We start from the raw sequence: 21,390 nt of genomic DNA, 5'->3' as shown, positions 1-21,390 counted from the left end.
CCCCGAACCCTGGGCCAAGTCACTGAGCATCTGTGGATTCTCTTTCAATGCTCACAGACCAATCCATGTCATTGGCAATGCGAGGTCCAGGTTTGAACCTCTGACATGATGAGGAACCATTTAGCACCCACTCGTATCCCAGATCTGATACCTAACACCCTTTTAGCCAGTTTTGAACCAGTCTCTAGCAATCCATGGGCTGGTGTGAGTTCCTTGACTGCTTTGTCCAGAAGCCCACAGCCTGCGTGGGTTCCTCTCCTCAAGTCACCAACAGCCTGCCACCTATGTGGGTCTTTCAGCTGCAGAACCCCTCACTGGTCTGCTTCCTTGGTCACTGACCCATGGATTGAATCCTCTGCTTCTGAGATGTTGGTGGGGTGTGGTCTTTCTGTTTTCTGGTGCCCTGCACTAGTCCTCCACTTCCACAGAGTTTGCGGTGTCGAGGAAATCTAACAAATCTAAATAAAAAAAATTCACCTGAGAGGAGAATCTCCCATGTCTAGAGGGATGGAAAGGGCATTATTACAAATTGAAGCCTAATATTTGAATAGTCAGGTGCCAAATTTGCAAAAGCATAGAGTATATATTTCTCAAGCTATATGTATTTTTTTTTCCAAAGGAATACAACTTTGAATATTTCCATGTCATATTGGCATGCCTAAAAAGTTAACATCTGATTTCCAAGAAAGTGCAAAACATTTCCTCATCATCGCTAACATAATTTGACAAATTTCAATTGATACATTAGTAGTTTTAATTTGGGGCTTGTTCCTTCAGCATTTCCTAATACAAATAAGGTTGGATTTTGCGGAAAAACATCTCCTGTAACTTGTTCCAAAAATTTTGTAATTTTCCCCAAAAAGATCTTGCATTAGGACAAAGATAAGTTGAATACAAGAAAGTTGCGACATCTTCACCACACCTAAAAGATTGATCTGATAATTCTGATTTTATTCTATTCAATTTCACTGGTGTAAGAAGTAACTGTAGAAGAAAAACTAGTTGTGAATTCCTTCCTCACTGCTGCAGAGTGGATCTCTGGTCAATAGTTTCAGACTGCTGAGTTGAAGTGAATTAATACAACTCCCCTGGATCAAGTGATCTCTATTGGAAATCAGCTTCTTGAGGAGCTTTTCAAATCCAACAGCCTGAGTCACCTGACTCCAGGTGCAGCTTTCAGAAAAAATCCTTGCTGACATCTGCTACATGACTGATGTAAAAACAATAATACTGAACTAATTTATATCTTTCATTGAGATCCTTAGATGGATCTCCCCATATTTGACAATCAATTACAATATTCAGATCCATTTCCCACGTTTGTCTAGACTTATGATCTCCTCATTTAAAAGTTCCTACTTGTAATCAAGAGGACAAAATCGAAGTAAACTTTTTAACAATTCCTCTTTATAAGGAATTTTTATTTCAGTACAAACATGGTTGGTCCTAACTGATCCTTCAAATATGCTCTGAGTTGGAAATAGCAAAAAAGATTGCGATGAGTTATACGATATTTATTTCTCAGTTGCTCAAATGACATTAATTGACTCCTTTTATCACAATCTTCAACATTTATAATCCCCTTACGAAACCCGCTATCCAGAAATTGATGATCCTTTGAAAAAGAGACGAGGATTTTGAATCAAAGCCATTCTGGGTGATGTACATCCACTTACACCAATCTCATCATTTATTTTATTCCATATGATAATCAAATGTTTCAACAATTGTGTATCTTTATCATCAACCATTAATTTCGTTTCCCACTTGTATATAAATTCTTCTGCTTTTCTCTCTCCTATTTTATTTGATTCTATTTTAACCCTTTCAAAAAAAGAAGCAAGAAATCTCATTTGAGCTGTTCCATAATATATTTTTTTAATTTGGAAGCTGCAGTCCTCTCAATGCAGAATTTGCATTGGGTTACTTAACATGGAATTCAATCAGAAATGGGTTCACGTGACATAAACTCATGATGCAGACTGTTTTCTGAGAATGGAATACAAGAGGAGGGTTGTCTAGGTCTTCTGCAGGATATAGATCACAAGATATAGGAGCATAAGTTGGCCCGTCGAGTCTGTTCCACCATTCTTCCACTCAGCCCCATTGCCCAGCTCTCTCCCCTTAATCCTTGATTCCTTGACTAATCAAATACTTGTCAATCTCTGCCTGAAATACACCCAGTGATCATAGTTCCACAGATTCACGACCCACTGACAAATAAATTTTTCCACATCTGTTTTAAATTGACACCCTTTTATCCTGAAATTATGTCCCTTGTTCTAGAATCTCCTACCATGGGAAATATCTTTGCCATATGTACTATGTCCAGGCCTTCCAGCATTTGAAATGCCGCTGAGGTCTCTCTTATCCTTCTGTACTCCAACTAGTACAGTCGAAGAGTCGACAATTGTTCCTCATACACTAACCCTTTCATTCCTGATATCATTCCAGTAAATCATCTCTGACCTTCTCCAACACCAGCACATCTTTTCTCAAATACGGCACCCAAAACTCTAAACCTGATTGAATGTAAAGGGAATTATCCAACGACACATACACAACAGTGAAATGATATTATGTCTTGTTGATATTTACAAAAAATTAATGAACAGTCAATTAATAATTTTCAAAAGATGCCGGGACCCATTAATGGACTATTATCATAACCTAAAGAATTCGGGTTGTTCTGAAGCTTGATGCTGTGTTACAAGACCAGAGGATCCCAAAACCCAGCAGCAGTAGATATTCACCAAGAAAAATGGGGACTTAAACAAAAGCTGATTTTAAATATCTTTAAACATGAAAATGGAATTACACTTTAACTTATCACTATTTTACTAACTTACTTTACCTAACTTACCTCCCCCCCTCTAATTCTAAGTGCACATGTGTGTAATGTGTGTGTGAGTTCAGGAAAGTTCTTTGGTTCATTGTTCAATCTCACTTCTCATTCCTCCAAGTTCACTGGTTGCACGCCATTCTTCTACTCTGCACAGAAACCAGGTTTGGTGCTCAAAAGGTAAATAATTACTGTTCTGGAAGGTTCTTGTTGGTTTTCAGAGAGAGGCGTGTTGTTCAAGGAAGTATTAGGGTGTTTTTGACTCAACGTACCAGCATCTGAAGTCCGTTATCTCTTCAGAAAAGCTCTGATCGCTTTAGCATGGAGCAGAGCTGGACCAGGACTTTGCAGGTATTTAGGGGAGAGTGTGGGCAGGGTTTGTTCTGGACCAACAATCTCACCAAATGACTCTGTTTGAAATCAAGATTCAAACCATTTTGAGGAATACAACAGGAATTGTTCAACAAGAGCCTGGTGTTCCCTGAGGAGTTTTCTTTCAATAACAGAAATAATTTTTTTTTAACAGCCCGTTAATATTCCTGATACAGATCTTTGTATTTAACTTTCAGGTTGCTATCTGTTGTTCACTTGGAGGCCTTTAATGGGGTGACGGGGTAGAATCTTTGCTTTAACCAAGCAGTTCTCTTGCAATTTTCCAGCTGTAGGATGCGGTGCAGTTGCTTGCAAGTTTAGCAAGTGGGATTATGATGTGAAACTGCAAGTCACAGCGTCATTTTTGTGTTTGAAAATGCAAATGTGAAAATTTTAACTTTGGTCTCCTTGGTTTCCTTAAGTTTACAGAGGAGACGTTGGGTCAAGCTGAGAAGACAGAGTTGGATGCCCATTTGGCGAATCGGCTGGGCAAAGCAGAAAGCTCAAAACGAGGGTCTGAAAAAATAATGAAGGAGACTGAAGTGGCGTTGAACCAAACCCAGGTAAAGAATTTAATTTTGTGCTGTGTACTTAAGAGACCAAACGATTTGGGGTTTTAGTGGTGACCTATTTAAATGAACAAAATCTGATTAGAATTGAAGTTCATGGAATGTTTAGAAATTGCCACAAAAAAATGGAGCATATAAATTAGATGTTGTAATTAAGATAAATGAACAATACAATGAGCCTGATGTCACAGCATCTGCCTCCCTCTACCGTACATCACTGTTAAACTTTCTCCCCAATATGAACCTGATGTCAAAGTATCTGATACAGTTAATTGAACATCACTATTAAACCTTCTCACGAATATGAATCCTGTCTCATAGTTTCTGATTCAGTCTATAGTCCATCAACGTTAAACTTTCTCCCCCCTGTGAACCTGGTGTAATACTATATGCCTCAGTCTACCGTCCATCACCGCTAAACATTCTCCCCACTGTAAACCTGGTGTCACAGTATCTACCTCAGTCTCCCATACATCACCCTTAAATCTCCTCCCTACTGTGAACCCACTGTCAATGTATCTGCAATAGTGTAATGGGCATCATTTTTTAAAAATTCTTCCCATTGTAAACATAACATAACATAACAATTACAGCACGGAAACAGGCCATTAGGCCCTTCTAGTCCGCACCGAACCAAACACCCCTTTCTAGTCCCACCTCCCTGCACAATGCCCATAACCCTCCATCTTCTTCTCATCCATATACCTGTCCAACCTTTTCTTAAATAATACAATTGACTCCGCCGCCACTATTTCTCCCAGAAGATGATTCCACACAGCTATCACTCTCTGAGTAAAGAAGTTCCCCCTCATGTTACCTCTAAACCTCTGCCCCTTAATTCTTAACTCATGTCCTCTTGTTTTAATCTTTCCTCCTCTTAACGGAAATAGTCTATCCACATCCATTCTGTCTATCCCTTTCATAATCTTAAATACTTCTATCAAATCCCCTCTCAACCTTCTACGCTCCAAAGAATAAAGACCCAATCTGTCCAATCTCTCCCCATACTCCAGATGCTTAAACCCAGGCAACATTCTGGTAAACCTTCTCTGCACTCTCTCCACTCTGTTTATATCCTTCCTGTAATTAGGCGACCAGAACTGCACACAGAACTCCATATTAAATTAGGCCGCACCAACGTCTTATACAATCTCAACATCACCTCCCAACTCCTATATTCCATGCAATGATTGATAAAGGCCAGCATACTAAAAGCCTTCTTCACCACCCTATTCACGTGAGTTTCTACCTTCAGGGAACGATGTACCGTTACTCCTAAATCTTTCTGCTCTTCTGTATTCCTCAATGCTCTCCCATTTACCACGTATGTCCTATTCTGATTCTTCTTACCAAAATGAAGCACCTCACACTTATCAGCATTAAATTCCATCTGCCATTTTTCAGCCCACTTTTCTAAGCAGCCCAAATCCCTCTGCAATCCTTGAAAACCCGGAGTCCAGTATCTGCCTCAATCTACCGTACATCACTGTGTAACATTCTCCCCAATGTGAACTTGGTGTCACAGTATCTATCATAGTTTATCGTATATTACTGTTAAACTTTCTCACTGTTGTGAAGGCATAATCTTAATATCTGTCTCAGTTTCCCATACATCATTGTTAAACCTTCTCCCCCTGTCAACCTGGTGTCACTTTATCTACCACAGTTCATTTCACATCATCGTTAAACCTTCTTCCTACCGTGGTGAACATGGTGTCACAGTATCTGTCACAGCTTATTGTAAATCACTGTTAAACCTTCTCTCTAATGTGAACTCGGTGTCCCAGTATCTGACAAAATCTAACGTACATTACTGTTAAACATTCTCCCCACTGTGACATTATCTGCCTCAGTCAACTGTACATCACTGTTAAACCTTCTCCTCACTGTGAACCTGGTGTCACAGTATCTGACACAGTTCATCACTGTTTTCTCCCCACTGTGGTCTACCGTCACATCAAAAATAAAATTCTTCCCTCAATGAACCCAGTGTCACTGAATCTGCTGCAGTTTTCCTTACACAACTATTAAACCTTCTCCACTCTATGAACCTGGTGTCACAGTATCTACCTCAGTCAATCATACATCACTTTTAAACCTTCTCCCCACTGTGAACCCAGTGTAACAGTATCTTCCTCAGTCTGCTGTACATCACCGTTAAACCTTCTCACTACTGTGAGCCCGGGTCAGAGTACTTGCCTCAGTCAACCATACATCACCGTTAAACATTCTCACTTCTGTGAACCTGGTGTCTCAGTATCTGCCACAGTTTATCTTACATCACTCTTAAACCTTATCTCCACTGGAAACCTTTTGTCAGAGTTTCTGCCACCGTTTATCGTACATCACTGTTAAACCTTTTCATAGCTCTGAACCAGTGTCACAATTTCTCTCTAAGTTCACCGGACATCAGCAATAAACTTTCTCCCCACTGTGAACCCAATGTCTCAGTATCTGTTTCAGTCTCCCGTGTATCAACATTAAACCTTCTCCCCACTGTGAACCTGTGTGGCAGTTTGTGCCAGAGTTCGTTGTACATCACCGTTAAACCTTCTCCCCACTGTGAACCTGTTGTCACAGTATCTGCCTCTGTTTATCTTACATCACTGATAAACCTTCTACCGAACACGGTGTCACAATATCTACCTCAGTCCACTGTATATCACTGCTAAATCCTCTCCCCACTGTTTACCCGGTTTCACAGTATCTGCCTCATTCTACTGTACATCACTGTTAAACCTTCTCACCACTGTGTGTCCAGTTTCACAAATCTGTTTCAGTCTCCCGAAAATTACCATTAAAATTTCTCCCCACTGTGAACTCTGTGTCACTGTATCTGCAACAATGTATCTATCGTGTGTCACCATTAAACCTCCTCCCCACTGTTAACCCGGAGTCACAGTATCTGCCTCAGTCTACTCTACATTACCGTTAATCTATCTCTCAACTGTGAATCCAGTGTCACAGTATTTGCCACATTATACCATACATCACCGTTAAACCTTTTCCCCACTGTTGACCTGATACCACAGCATCTGCTGTAGTTTATTGTACATCACTGTTAAACCTTTTTAATACTGCTGTGAACCCAGTCTCACTGTATCTTCCTCTTTCTTCTGTATATCACCGTTAAACCTTCTCCCCACTGTGAACCCGGTGTAACAGTATCTGCCTCAGTCTGCTGTACATCACTGTTAAACCTTCTCACTACTGTACGCCTGGGGTCTGAGTACCTGCCTCAGTCAACCATCCATCACAGTTAAACATTCTCACCTCTTTGAACCTGGTGTCTCGGTATCTGCCACAGTTAAATCACTGTTAAACCTTATCTCCACTGGAAACCTGTTTTCAGAGGTTCTGCCAAAGTTTATCATACATCACTGATAAACCTCCCCACTGAGATCCCGGTGTAACTGTATCTTGCTCAGTCTGCCGTACATCACCATTAAACCTTCTCCCAACTGTGAATCTGGTAGCACAGTATCTACCACAGTTTATCGTACATCACTATTAAACCTTCTCACTTCTGTGAACTCATTTTCATGGTTTCTGCCAACATTTACCGAACATCACTGTTAAACCTTCTCACTACTGTGAACCCTGTGTCATAGTATCAGTATCAATCTACCGAAAATCACCGTTAAACCTTCTCCCTAATGTGAACCCACTGTCACAGGATCTGCCTAAGTCTACCGTACATTAATGCAAACCTTCTCCCTACTGTGAACCCGGTGTCGCTGTATCTGCCCCAGTTTAACATACATCACTTTTAAACCTTCTCCCCATTGTGAACCCAGTGTTTCAGTATCAGTCTCAGTCTCCCATGTATCACCATTAAACCTTCTCCGCACTGTGAAACTGATGTCACAGTATATGCCAGAGTTTTTTGGACGTCACTATTAAACCCTCTCCCCACTGTGAACCCAATGTAACTGTATCTGCCTCAGTCTCCCGTATATCACTTTTAAACTTAGTCCCCACTGTGATCCTGGTGTCACAGTGTATGCTAAAGTTTTATGCCCATCACTGTTTAACCTTCTCACTGCTCTGAACCCAGTGTCACAGTTTCTGTCCCAGTCTACCGTACATCACCATTAAACATCTCCACACTGTGAATGTAGTGTCAATGTATGTGCAACAGTGTGACGTGAATCACCGTTAAACTTCCTCCCCACTGTGAACCTGTTGTCACCGTATCTGCCACAGTTTATTGTACATCACTGTTAATCCTTCTCCCGACTGTGAACCCAGTGCCACAGTATCTGTCTCAATCCACCACACATCTGAGTTAAACCTTCTATTCACTGTGAACCTAGTGTTATAGTCTCTGCCACAGTTTATTGTACATCACTGTTATACCTTCTCAATAGTCTGAACTCGGTGTCACAGTATCTTCCAAGTTCTACCAAACTTACCATAAACATTCTCCCCAATGTGAACCTGGTGTCAATGTACATGACACAATTTATCGTACATTACTGTTAAACATTATCCCCACTGTAAACTTGGTGTCACAGTATCTGTCTCAGTCTACCATACATCACCATATTACCTTCTCCCCACTATGAACCTGGGTCACAGTATCTTCCTCTGTCTTTAGTACATCACCATTAAACATTTCCCAACTGTGAAACTTGTGTCACTTTATCTGCCACAGTTTTTTTTACATCACCATTAAATCTTCTTCCAACGGTGAACATAGTGTCTCAGTATATGCCAGAGCTTATCGTAAATCTCTGTTCAACCTTCTCACTCCTGTGAACTCGGTCTCACAGTTTCTGCCAAAGTCTACCGTACAGCACCCTTAAATATTCTCCCCACTGTGAACCTCAATATACTGTACATCACTGGTAAACCTTATCCTCACTGTTAACCTGGTATCAAAGTATCTGGCACAGTTTATCGTACATTGCTGTTAGATTTTCTCACTGCTGTGCACCCAGTGTAACAGTGTCTGTCTCAGTCAACCATACATGATCATTAAAGCTTCTCCCCCTGTGAACCTAGTGTCACAGTATCTGACTCCGTCTTCCGTACAACACTGTTAAACCTTATCCCAACTGTACACTTGGTGTTATGGTATCTTCCTCAATTTACCATACATCACCTTTAAACCTCCTCCCCACTGTGAACACAGTGTCACAGTATCTGCCTCAGTCTACTGTACATGACCATTAAACTTTCTCCTCACTGTGAACCTGGTGTCACATTATCTGACACAGTTTATCGTACATTACTTTTAAACCTTCTCACTGCTGTTAACCCAATGTCACAGTGTTTGTGAAAATTTATCGTACATCTCCGTGAAACATTCTCCCCACTGTGAAGCTGGGGTCAGGTTACCTGCCTCAGTCTGCCAGGTACAGCACCAATTGCTCTCAGCCAAAGGTGCTGTAGTTGAGTTTGGGTGACCAGAGGTTACTGCTCAAGAAGGCCAGGGGCTGCCATTGCCCTTCAATGAATTGCTCCAGTGCGCCCCTTACTGCTGTGCTGGATGCATCTACTGTGAGAGTGGTGGGTGTCTCTGGCCTGGCGTGTACCACAAGGATTGTGTTGGCCAGTGTGTCCTTGGCCCTCTGAAACACCTCCAAATCCTCATTGTCCCAGGTAATGTCTTTACCTTTCTCCGCATGATGTGGGCCACTACCAGTATGGATTGGTTATAAAAACTAATTGTACCGGTGAATTCCTGCAGCCCCTTCATTATGGGGGGTTTGGGGAAGCACTGAACAGCCTCTACCATTTCAAGCAGGGGTTTAGTTCCATGCCTGTTGATTTGATACCCCAGGAAGTCGAACGTTTCCAACCTGAACTGGCACTAAGTAAGGTTTATAGTGTCCAAATTGCTGCAGTCGAGTGCACAGACGCCTTAGATCACACATGTCAAACTCAGGCCCGCGGGCCAAATTTGGCCCGTGATATAATTATATTTGGCCCGCAAGATCATATCAAATATGTATTAGAGCTGGCCCGCTGGCCGCCGTGCCAGTATAGCGCATGCACAGCTAATACTACAAATCCCAGAATGCTTTGCAAATGCATTGGCACTGACCCGTCAGCCCGCTAATCGTCCCCACCTCCTCTCTTTACTTTCATTAGGATCTGCGACCTGTCGCCAAACTCACGTGTAATAAACCCCTTACGAAAAATGGCCAAACGAAAGACAGAAAACAGGACCTTTCAAGACAGGTGGAAGGCAAACTCTGACCCCACAGTTTGATGAATTTGTATTTTTTTCCTATATCTGACATGATCATCTCTAATCTATTCATTTTTTCTTCTGTACTTTTAATTCTTCTTTTTATTTCATTAAATTCTTGTAATTGCCATTCTTTTACTGATTCCATATATTCTTTAAAAAAATATATCCATTGTCTTGCCCTTCCCTTCTTCTTCCATTTCTCTGTGTTCTTCTACTTCTTCTTCCTCTGGGTTGCTCATCTGTTGTTTCCTCGATTTATTTTTACTCTTCTTTCTTGTTCTCGTTGTTTTCTATGTTCTCTTCTTGATGTTGTGCTGTGGCTGTCATTCTCAGCTGTGGAGATCGACTCCTCAGCTGATCCCCCCTCCCGTCAGTGTTTTTTTTTTGTCTTGCGCATCGCGCATGTGCGAGGAGTCGCGCCAGCGCAGTTGTGCACTTTTGCTTGGCTCCGCGAGCCATTTTTGTAGTCCCGAGCTCGGGACTTTGACTGACCTGAGGTAGCGGGCTTCTCTCTCCACAGCGGGCTTCCTCGGACAGGTAAGGCCTTCACCTTCTTCTTCTGATGTCTTTTCTTCTTCTCTTCTTCCCGTTGCTTTCGACTTTTCTTTCTTCGCTGCCATTTTCTTCCCACCTTTACTTTCACTTTATTTTAATTTTTGTGTTTGTGCCTTTGTGTTTTCTGTGTTTTATTTAAACTTTTCCAGAAAGGGCTGGAGTTCCCCGACTGGCCACTACTCCATCACGTGACTCCTCCATGTGACACAGTTTATCGAACATTACTGTTGAACATTCTCCCTAATGTGAACCTGGCGTCACAGTATCTGCTACAGTTTATTGTACATCATGTTAAACATTCTCCCTACTGTGAACCTCGTGTCACAGTATCTTACACAGTTTGTCGTACATTACTGTTAAACATTCTCCCCTCTGTGAACCTGGTGTCACAGTATCTGACACAGTTTATCGTACATTACTGTTAAACATTCTCCCCACTGTGAACCTGGTGTCACAGTGTCTGACACAGTTTATCGTACATTACTGTTAAACCTTCACCCCACTGTGAACCTGGTGTCACAGTATCTGACACAGTTTATTGTACATCATGTTAAACATTCTCCCTACTGTGAACCTGGTGTCACAGTATCTGACACAATTTATCGTACATTACTATTAAACATTCTCCCCAATGTGAACCTGGTGTCACAGTATCTGACACAGTTTATTGTACATCATGTTAAACATTCTCCCTACTGTGAACCTGGTGTCACAGTATCTGACACATTTTATCGTACATTACTGTTAAACATTCTCCCCAATGTGAACCTGGTGTCACAGTATCTGACACAGTTAATTGTGCATTAGGTTAAACCTTCTTCCCGCTGTGAACCTGGTGTTACAGTACCTACTTAAGTCTACTGTTTATCAACGTTAAAACTTCTACCCACTGTGAATCGAGTGTCACAGTATCTGACACAATTTATTGTACATTAATGTGAAACATTTTCACTCCCGTGAACCCATTGTCTCAGTATCTATCTCAGTCCACCGTACATCACCGATAAACATTCTCCCCACTGTGAAGCTGGTGTCAGAGTATCTGCGTACGTCTATCGTACATCACCATGAAACCTTCTCCGCGCTGTGTACCTAGAGCCATGGTATCTACCTCAATTCACCGTATATCATCGTTAAATCTTCTTCCCACTGTGAACACAGTGTCACAGTATTTGCCTCAGTCTACTGTACATCACCGTTAAACTTTATCCCCAATGTAAACCATTTGTTAAAGTTTCTGCGAGCATTTATCATACATTACAGTTAAACCTTCTCTCCATTGTGAACACTGTATCATAGTTTCTGCCTCAGTCTACCATACATCACTTTTAAAACTTATCCCCACTGTGCACCTGGTGACACAGTATCTATCTCAATTTACCATACATCAGCGTTGAACCTTATCCCCCAATGTGAACAATTTGTCAAAGTTTATGCCAGCGTTTATTGTACATCACAGTTAATCCTTCTCCCCACTGTGAACACTGTGTCATAGTATCTGACACAGTTTATTGGACATGAGTACTAAACATTCTCACTACTGTGAAACATGTATCACTGTATCTGCAACAATGAATCGTGTATCACTGTTTACCCTCCTTCCCACTGTGAACCTGGTGTCAAATTATCTGTCTCAGTCTATCGTACATCACCGTTGATCTATATCTCAACTGTGAATCCATTGTCACAGTATTTGCCACATTATATCATACATCACTGTTAAACCTTCTCCCTAATGTGAACCCACTGTCACAGAATCTACCTAATTCTACCGTACATTAATGTTAAACCATCTACCTACTGTGAAACCGGTATCACTGTATCTGCAACATTGAATTGTGTATCACCGTTAAACCTCTTTCCCACTGTGAACCTGGTGTCACAGTATCTGCCCCAGTTTATCTTACATCACTGATAAACCTTCTTCCGACTGTGAACCCGGTGTCACAATATCTACCTCAGTTTACCATATATCACCAATAATTCCTCTCCCCACTGTTTACCCAGTTTCACAGTATCTATCTCAGTCAACCATACATCAGCGTTAAACCTTCTCCCCACTGTGAACCCGGTGAAATAGTATCTGCCTCAGTCTCCCGAAAATCACCATTAAAATTTCTCCCCACTGTTAAATCTGTGTCTCTGTATCTGCACCAATGTATCATGTGTCACCTTTACACCTCCTCCACACTGTGAACCCGGTGTCACAGTACCTGCCACAGTTCATTGAACCTCACTATTAAACCATCTCACTAATGTGCACCCGGTTTCACAGTATCCATCACAGTCCACCGTACATCTCCGTTAAACCTTCTCACTACTGTGAACTTGTTGTCACAATATCTGCCATGTCTATCGTACATTAAGTTAAACGTTCTCCCCAATGTGAACCATTTGTCACTGCTTCTGCCATAGTTTATTGTACATCACAGTTAAACCTTTTCACTGCTGTAAACCCATTGTCTCAGTATCTATCTCATTATCATTAAACCTTCTCCCGACAGTTTATCTTACATTAGTGTTAAACCTTCTCCCTGCCGTTAACCCAGTGTCACAATGTTTTTGCACAGTTTTTTCGTACATCTCCGTGAAACATTCTCCCCACTGTGAAGTTGTGGTCAGAATACCTGCCTCAGTCTGCCAGATACAACACCGATTGCACTCAGCCAAAGGTGCTGTAGTTGAGTTCAGGTGGCCAGAGGTGTCTGCTCAAGAAGGCCAGGGGCTGCCATTGCCCTTCAATGAATTGCTCCATTGCGCCCCCTACTGCTGTGCTGGAAGCATCTACTGTGAGAGTGGTGGGTGCATCTGGCCTGGCGTGTACCAGAAGGATGGTGTTGGCCAGTGCGTCCTTGGCCCTCTGGAACACCTCCAAATCCTCATTGTCCCAGGTAATGTCTTTACCTTTCTCCGCATGATGTGGGCCACTACTGGTATGAATTGGTTATAAAAATTAATTGTACTGGTGAATTTATGGTGTGTTTGGGTAAGCACTGAACAGCCTCTACCTTTTCAAGCAGGGGCTTAGTTCTGTGCCTGTTGATTTGATGCCCCAGGAAGTCAAACGTTTCCAGCCTGAACTGGCAATAAGTAAGGTTTATAGTAAGTCCAAATTCCTGCAGCCGGGTGCACAGTCGCCTTAGGTGGTCTCTGTTTAGCTTCATTGCCACCATCTTGATATCTTGTGGTTACTGCCACCCTCTGCTGTTGGAGAATATATTCCTTGGTCTCAGCCCTTCAATGTGACTAAGAGCCCCTTAAATGCCCCAAATGTTTTGGCCTTCACTCCTGGCAAGGCATTCCTGGCATCCACAACTTTGGGTAAAAGAAAATACCCCTGATATCTCCCCTAAATCTTCCTCTCTTTGCTTTAGACAGATGTCTTCTAGTGTTTGCTACTCCCATCTGGGTTTCAGGCAAACTGAAGGGCATCTTTCACTGAGTTTCTGGTTTTCCAGCAGTTCTGGATGTCTGTCTCTGGATGCTCTGCTCCGTGGACCACCCCGCAGTATCCCATCAAGTCCTGGAGTCTCTGTGTCAGCAATTCTCTGCTGACCACTGCCTGACAGACTTGTGGTCAAAAGTGTTTGTCTATGAAACCGTTCCCAGGAAGGTGAAGGGGCAAAGTCCTGTTGACTGGGTCATTGAGCAGCACCAGGGCCAGACCACTCTTTCGCAACATCTGAGCCAGGTAGAACCTCAGCACATAGCGGCATTTGGTGCCCTTGCACTTTGGTTCAATGGACAGCCACACACAATGATGGCCATGCTGGTTACACCCTTGTCCCCATTGATTGAACATACATGGTCCTTCTCCAGACTCTATCCATTTTGGACCCCCACATGAATAGGAAATCTGTTTTGGGAATTGCCAGGGTGGAGGTGTGGGGATGGGCCACACCTGCCCCACGTGCAGCAGGACCGAGAGTTCCTTGCACCTTGCAACTGATGATCCGATTGACAGAGTTGGGCATCTCTGTGGTTCTCCCTGTCTCCTGGAGCTGGGGGTCTCTGTACTGCTCCCCATCTCCTTGAGTTGGTGCTTTGTTCTCCACCAGCCCCACAAGACAACCAAGACCCTTGGATGGAGAGCAGAGGTGCAGAGAGATCAGTGAGAACATGGGTAGTTTCAACAGGGTGGGGTCCATCCAGGTGCCTGATAACAGGAGGAAACCAAGGGGGAAGGAGGATGCAGGACATTCATTAGCAGGACATTGCGAGAGAGTGGGGACCATTAGCGAAAGTGACAGTAAATGGACATGTATCAAAACAATTTAACTTAAGCAGGTCAACACGACAGGGATGCCCACTATCACCTTTATTGTTTGCGTTAGCTATAGAACCACTAGCAGAATTGATAAGAACAGAAAATAATATAAAAGGGATAAAAATAAAAGACAAGGAATATAAAATCAGTTTATTTGCGGATGATGTTATAGTATACTTAACAGAACCAGAACTATCAATAAAAGAATTATATAAGAAATTGAAGGAATATGGAGAAGTGTCAGGTTACAAGATCAACGTAAATAAAAGTGAAGCAATGCCTATGAATGATGCGGATTTCTCAAAATTTAAGAAAGAATCACCATTTAGATGGCAAATGCAAGCAATAAAATACCTAGGTGTACAAATAAACAAAAATCTCGGCCAACTATATAAACTCAGTTATTATCCACTAATGAAAAAATTACAGGATGATTTAGAGCATTGGAAAGATTTACCATTAACACTAATAGGAAGGATAAACTGTATTAAAATGAACATTTTTCCAAGGATATTATACCTATTTCAGGCATTGCCAATACAACTGACAGAGAAATTCTTCAAGGAGTTAAAGAAAATAATAAGGAAATTTTTATGGAAAGGGGGAAACCGAGGATAGCACTAGATAAATTAACAGAATGGTATAAACAAGGTCGAGTGAGGCAGGCGGAGGCCCTGGTCCGGACAGGGAGTGGGAGGCGGCGGCCCCAGTCCGGGCACAGGGAGAGCAGCAGTGGCCCCGGACACGGTCCGGGCGAAGGGTATACGGCGGCGGCCCCGATCCGGGCAGGAGCAAGGGGGAGACGGCGGCCCCGGCCTCGGTCGAGTGGGGCAGGCGAAGGCCCCGATCCGGGCAGAGAGTGGGAGGCGGCGGCCCCAATCCAGGCACAGGGTGAACTGCAGCGGCCTCGGCCCCGGTCCGGGCAGTATGGACCAACCTAGGAGGGGAGGCAGGCCCCTCCAGCCCGGGTAAGAAACCTGCATAGGAGAAGGCCACTCCGATATAAAACCTACAACCCAAGGACCTCGCTGCCACGTCCCAGCTTGCTTGGCCACGGCACACGAACCATGGGTGTAAAGGGTGGGGCCAGTACTGCGCGCACTGCACTCCACCTAAAAGCTCCTTTGCGCAGGCCCGAGGACAGGTCCACGTCCTCCCTCTCCACGTCCTCCCCCTCCACGTCCGCCCCCTCCACGTCCTCCTCCTCCACGTCCTCCCCCTCCACGTCCTCCCCCTCCACGTCCTCCCCCTCAAAAGATGCTCACAAACTCAAGCTAGCATGCTGGAACATTAGAACCATGCTAGACAAGGCTGACAGCCACCGACCTGAACGTCGGTCTGCTCTCATTGCACATGAACTCCTCAGACTTGACATCGACATAGCCGCTCTCAGTGAAGTCCGCCTGGCAGATGTAGGCAGCCTCCAAGAACGCGGCGCGGGCTACACACTCTACTGGTCTGGCAAGCCTTCGGATGAACGACGCCTATCTGGTGTAGGCTTCATGTTCAAGAGCTTCATTGCCTCCAAACTCGAAAACCTTCCGACAGGCCTCTCGGACCGAATCATGTCCATGCGACTCCCACTTCAAAACAAGCGTCACATCACCCTCATCAGTGTCTATGCTCCAACCCTCCAGGCGGAACCAGCAGAAAAGAACAAGTTCTACACCGACCTGCGCAACCTCATCCAACGTACCCCTACAGCCGACAAGGTTGTCATCCTGGGCGACTTCAACGCTCGTGTCGGCAAAGACTCAGAAACCTGGCCAGGAATCCTGGGCAAGCATGGCGTCGGCAAGTGCAACGACAATGGGCACCTCCTGTTGGAGCTCTGCGCAGAACAGCGACTTGTCATTACAAACACCCTTTTTCAGCAGAGGGACAGCCTTAAGACCACCTGGATGCATCCCCGATCCAAACACTGGCACCTCCTGGACTACATCCTGGTGTGAGAAAGAGACAAACAAGATGTGCTCCACACCAGGGTCATGCCTAACGCGGAATGCCACACTGACCACCGGCTGGTTCGCTGCAAGCTCAACCTTCACTTCAAGCCAAAGCCCAGGAACAATAAAGCCCCCAGAAAGAGGTTCAATGTTGGAAAACTGCAGTCAGATGAAGCGAGAGGAAACTTCCAGGCAAACCTCAAAGCAAAGCTCGACGTTGCAACCGCCTCACGGACCCGTCCCCTGAAACCCTCTGGGATCAGTTGAAAACTACCATACTGCAATCCACTGAAGAGGTACTGGGCTTCTCCTCCAGGAAAAACAAGGACTGGTTTGACGAAAACAGCCAGGAAATCCAGGAGCTGCTGGCAAAGAAGCGAGCTGCCCACCAGGCTCACCTTACAAAGCCGTCCTGTCCAGAGAAGAAACAAGCCTTCCGTCGCGCATGCAGCCATCTTCAGCGCAAACTCCGGGAGATCCAAAATGAGTGGTGGACTAGCCTCGCCAAACGAACCCAGCTCAGCGCGGACATTGGCGACTTCAGGGGTTTCTACGAGGCTCTAAAGGCTGTGTACGGCCCCTCACCCCAAGTCCAAAGCCCGCTGCGCAGCTCAGACGGCAAATTCCTCCTCAGCGACAAGATCTCCATCCTCAACCGATGGTCAGAACACTTCCAATCTCTTTTCAGTGCCAACCGCTCAGTCCAAGATTCCGCCCTGCTCCAGCTCCCTCAACAGCCCCTAAGGCTAGAGCTGGATGAGGTTCCCACCCTGGATGAGACATATAAGGCAATCGAACAACTGAAAAGTGGCAAAGCAGCAGGTATGGATGGAATCCCCCCAGAAGTCTGGAAGGCTGGCGGCAAAACTCTGCATGCCAAACTGCATGAGTTTTTCAAGCTTTGTTGGGACCAAGGTAAACTGCTTCAGGATCTTCGTGATGCCACCATCATCACCCTGTACAAAAACAAAGGCGAGAAATCAGACTGCTCAAACTACAGGGGAATCACGTTGCTCTCCATTGCAGGCAAAATCTTCGCTAGGATTCTACTAAATAGAATAATACCTAGTGTCGCCGAGAATATTCTCCCAGAATCACAGTGCGGCTTTCGCGCAAACAGAGGAACCACTGACATGGTCTTTGCCCTCAGACAGCTCCAAGAAAAGTGCAGAGAACATAACAAAGGACTCTACATCACCTTTGTTGACCTCACCAAAGCCTTCGACACCGTGAGCAGGAAAGGGCTTTGGCAAATACTAGAGCGCATCGGATGTCCCCCAAAGTTCCTCAACATGATTATCCAACTGCACGAAAACCAACAAGGTCGGGTCAGATACAGCAATGAGCTCTCTGAACCCTTCTCCATTAACAATGGTGTGAAGCAAGGCTGTGTTCTCGCACCAACCCTCTTTTCAATCTTCTTCAGCATGATGCTGAACCAAGCCATGAAAGACCCCAACAATGAAGACGCTGTTTACATCCGGTACCGCACGGATGGCAGTCTCTTCAATCTGAGGCGCCTGCAAGCTCACACCAAGACACAAGAGAAACTTGTCCGTGAACTACTCTTTGCAGATGATGCCGCTTTAGTTGCCCATTCAGAGCCAGCTCTTCAGCGCTTGACGTCCTGCTTTGCGGAAACTGCCAAAATGTTTGGCCTGGAAGTCAGCCTGAAGAAAACTGAGGTCCTCCATCAGCCAGCTCCCCACCATGACTACCAGCCCCCCCACATCTCCATCGGGCACACAAAACTCAAAACGGTCAACCAGTTTACCTATCTCGGCTGCACCATTTCATCAGATGCAAGGATCGACAATGAGATAGACAACAGACTCGCCAAGGCAAATAGCGCCTTTGGAAGACTACACAAAAGAGTCTGGAAAAACAACCAACTGAAAAACCTCACAAAGATAAGCGTATACAGAGCCGTTGTCATACCCACACTCCTGTTCGGCTCCGAATTATGGGTCCTCTACCGGCACCACCTACGGCTCCTAGAACGCTTCCACCAGCGTTGTCTCCGCTCCATCCTCAACATCCATTGGAGCGCTTACACCCCTAACGTCGAAGTACTCGAGATGGCAGAGGTCGACAGCATCAAGTCCACGCTGCTGACGATCCAGCTGCGCTGGATGGGTCACGTCTCCAGAATGGAGGACCATCGCCTTCCCAAGATCGTGTTATATGGCGAGCTCTCCACTGGCCACCGTGACAGAGGTGCACCAAAGAAAAGGTACAAGGACTGCCTAAAGAAATCTCTTGGTGCCTGCCACATTGACCACCGCCAGTGGGCTGATAACGCCTCAAACAGTGCATCTTGGCGCCTCACAGTTTGGCGGGCAGCAACCTCCTTTGAAGAAGACTGCAGAGCCCACCTCACTGACAAAAGGCAAAGGAGGAAAAACCCAACACCCAACCCCAACCAACAAATTTTCCCTTGCAACCGCTGCAATCGTGTCTGCCTGTCCCGCATCGGACTTGTCAGCCACAAACGAGCCTGCAGCTGACGTGGACTTTTTACCCCCTCCATAAATCTTCGTCCGCGAAGCCAAGCCAAAGAAGATAAACAAGGAGGCCTACAACTGCCAAACTTTAAAAATTATTATAGAGCCGCACAATTAAGATACCTATCAGATTTTTATCAAACAAGGGAAAAGCCAGATTGGACTAGATTAGAATTAGATAAAATAGGGGAAAAGACACCTAAACACATATTATATAAATGGGATGAAAAATTGGTACAACATAGAAGTTCTCCAGTATTACATCATCTAATCAATATTTGGAAGAAGATTCATGTAGAAAGAAATAAAACAAATTATCAATTACCAAAACTAATATTGATGCAAAACAAGTTACTCCCTTTTACAATAGATAACCTTTCCTTTAGAGAATGGGAGAAAAAAGGGATTAAAAGAATAGAAAATTGTTTTTCAGAAAATAGATTATTATCCTTTGAACAAATGAAAGATAAATACAATATAACTCAGGATACAGCACTGGCATATTACCAATTGAGATCCTACTTGAAGGATAAATTAGGAAGCAGTTTGAGTTTGCCAGAGGGAAGTAACTTTGAATATGTGATTACAGATACAATGATAATCAAAAGATTTATAACAAATATGTATATTAAACTGCAAGAAAAGGAGAATGAGGAAACTAATGGTAAAACTAAACAAAAATGGTACCAGGATTTAAATATAAAGATAAAAAAGGAAACATGGGAGAAGTAATGCTCTGGAACGATGAGAAATACAATAAATACGAGGTTACGTATGATACAATATAATTGGATACACAGGCTATACATTACACCTCAAAAGTTAAATAAATGGGACCCAACAGTATCTGATAGATGTTTTCGATGTAAAAAAGAAATGGGAACAACAATTCATGCAATCTGGACATGTGAAAAAGTAGAAAAATTTTGGGAAGATCTCAATCAGATATTAAATAAAATAACAGAAAACAATATACCAAAGAATCCAGAGATCTTTCTCCTAAGTAACATAAAAAACAAAGAATTTGGAATTGATTTGGAGGATGCACAAAAAAGATTTGTTAAGATAGCTCTAGCCGTAGCAAAAAAAATGTATTATGTCAACCTGGAAATTGGAAGATAATTTGAAAATACAACAATGGTATATAGAAATGAATAAATGTATTCCATTAGAAAAAATAACATATAGTTTAAGAAATAATATTGAAATATTCGAACAAATATGGGAGCCTTATATTAAACACAATTGCGAAAACCTACCGGGGACAATTACTACCTAAGTTAACGGAAGGAAAAGGAAATGAAAAGAATGGACTCAGTGGAATTTCTGGTGTATTTTTATTGAATGACAACATTGTCTGACTTCTTTAATGTATCCTAGATTTTATACCTTAAATGGACGGGAGGGGGTAGGTGGGGAGGGTGGGAGAGGAGGAGGGAGGGGGGGGGGTGAGAAAATGACATTGTATATGTGTGAAAAGGAAAAAATGTGTATCATGGTTAATGTGATTTATGGTGTGAAAAATAAAAAAATATAAATAAAAAAAAACGAATGTTTCTAATTTAAGCAGCCACTCACCTCTGTCTGATTTCACTGTTTCCATCTCTTGATCTACTGCCCATTTGAATATAATTACTCCTTTAAGGCAGAATAGTTGACAGTGGTGTTTTCCCCATATAGCTTACATAAATACATAGAAGATAGGAGCAGGAGTAGGTCATTTGGCCCTTCGAGCCTGCTCTGCCATTCAGTGAGATCATGGCTGATCTTAAAGTTTAGTACCCCATCCCCGCCTTCTCTCTGTAACCCCTAATTCCCTTATACTGAAGAAATATATCTAATTCCCTCTTAAATATATTCAATGAACCTGCCTCTACTGCCCTCTGTGGCAATGAATTCCACAGATTCACCACCCTCATGGTAAATAAATTCCTCCTCATCTCAGTCATAAATGGTTTGCCTATTATCCTCGAACCATGGCCCCAGGTTCTGGACTCCCCCACCATTTGAAACAGCCCTTCTGCATCCATTCTGTCCAGTCCTGCCAGAATTTTATATGTCTCTATGAGATCCCCTCTCAATCTTCTAAACTACAGCGAGTACAATCCCAATTTGCGCAATCTTTCCTCATAA

The 21,390-nt window shown here is 43.5% G+C and overlaps 1 protein-coding gene across 1 annotated transcript in view; it reads left to right on the top strand.

The window, feature by feature from the left end:
• Positions 1–17,032, top strand: part of LOC138750428 (craniofacial development protein 2-like) — a 67,199-nt gene extending 50,167 nt beyond the window's left edge. The window contains exons 2-3 of the mRNA XM_069912472.1: positions 3,637–3,777; positions 16,445–17,032. Of these exons, the coding sequence (XP_069768573.1) occupies positions 3,637–3,777; positions 16,445–16,759 (456 nt within the window). The 3' untranslated portion in view covers positions 16,760–17,032. The remainder of the gene's footprint in view (positions 1–3,636; positions 3,778–16,444) is intronic.
• Positions 17,033–21,390: the final 4,358 nt, after the last annotated feature.

This window comes from Narcine bancroftii, unplaced genomic scaffold, assembly GCF_036971445.1.
Source record: "Narcine bancroftii isolate sNarBan1 unplaced genomic scaffold, sNarBan1.hap1 Scaffold_142, whole genome shotgun sequence".
NCBI classification, from domain to species: domain Eukaryota; kingdom Metazoa; phylum Chordata; class Chondrichthyes; order Torpediniformes; family Narcinidae; genus Narcine; species Narcine bancroftii.
This window is presented reverse-complemented; position numbering and strand designations above follow the sequence as displayed.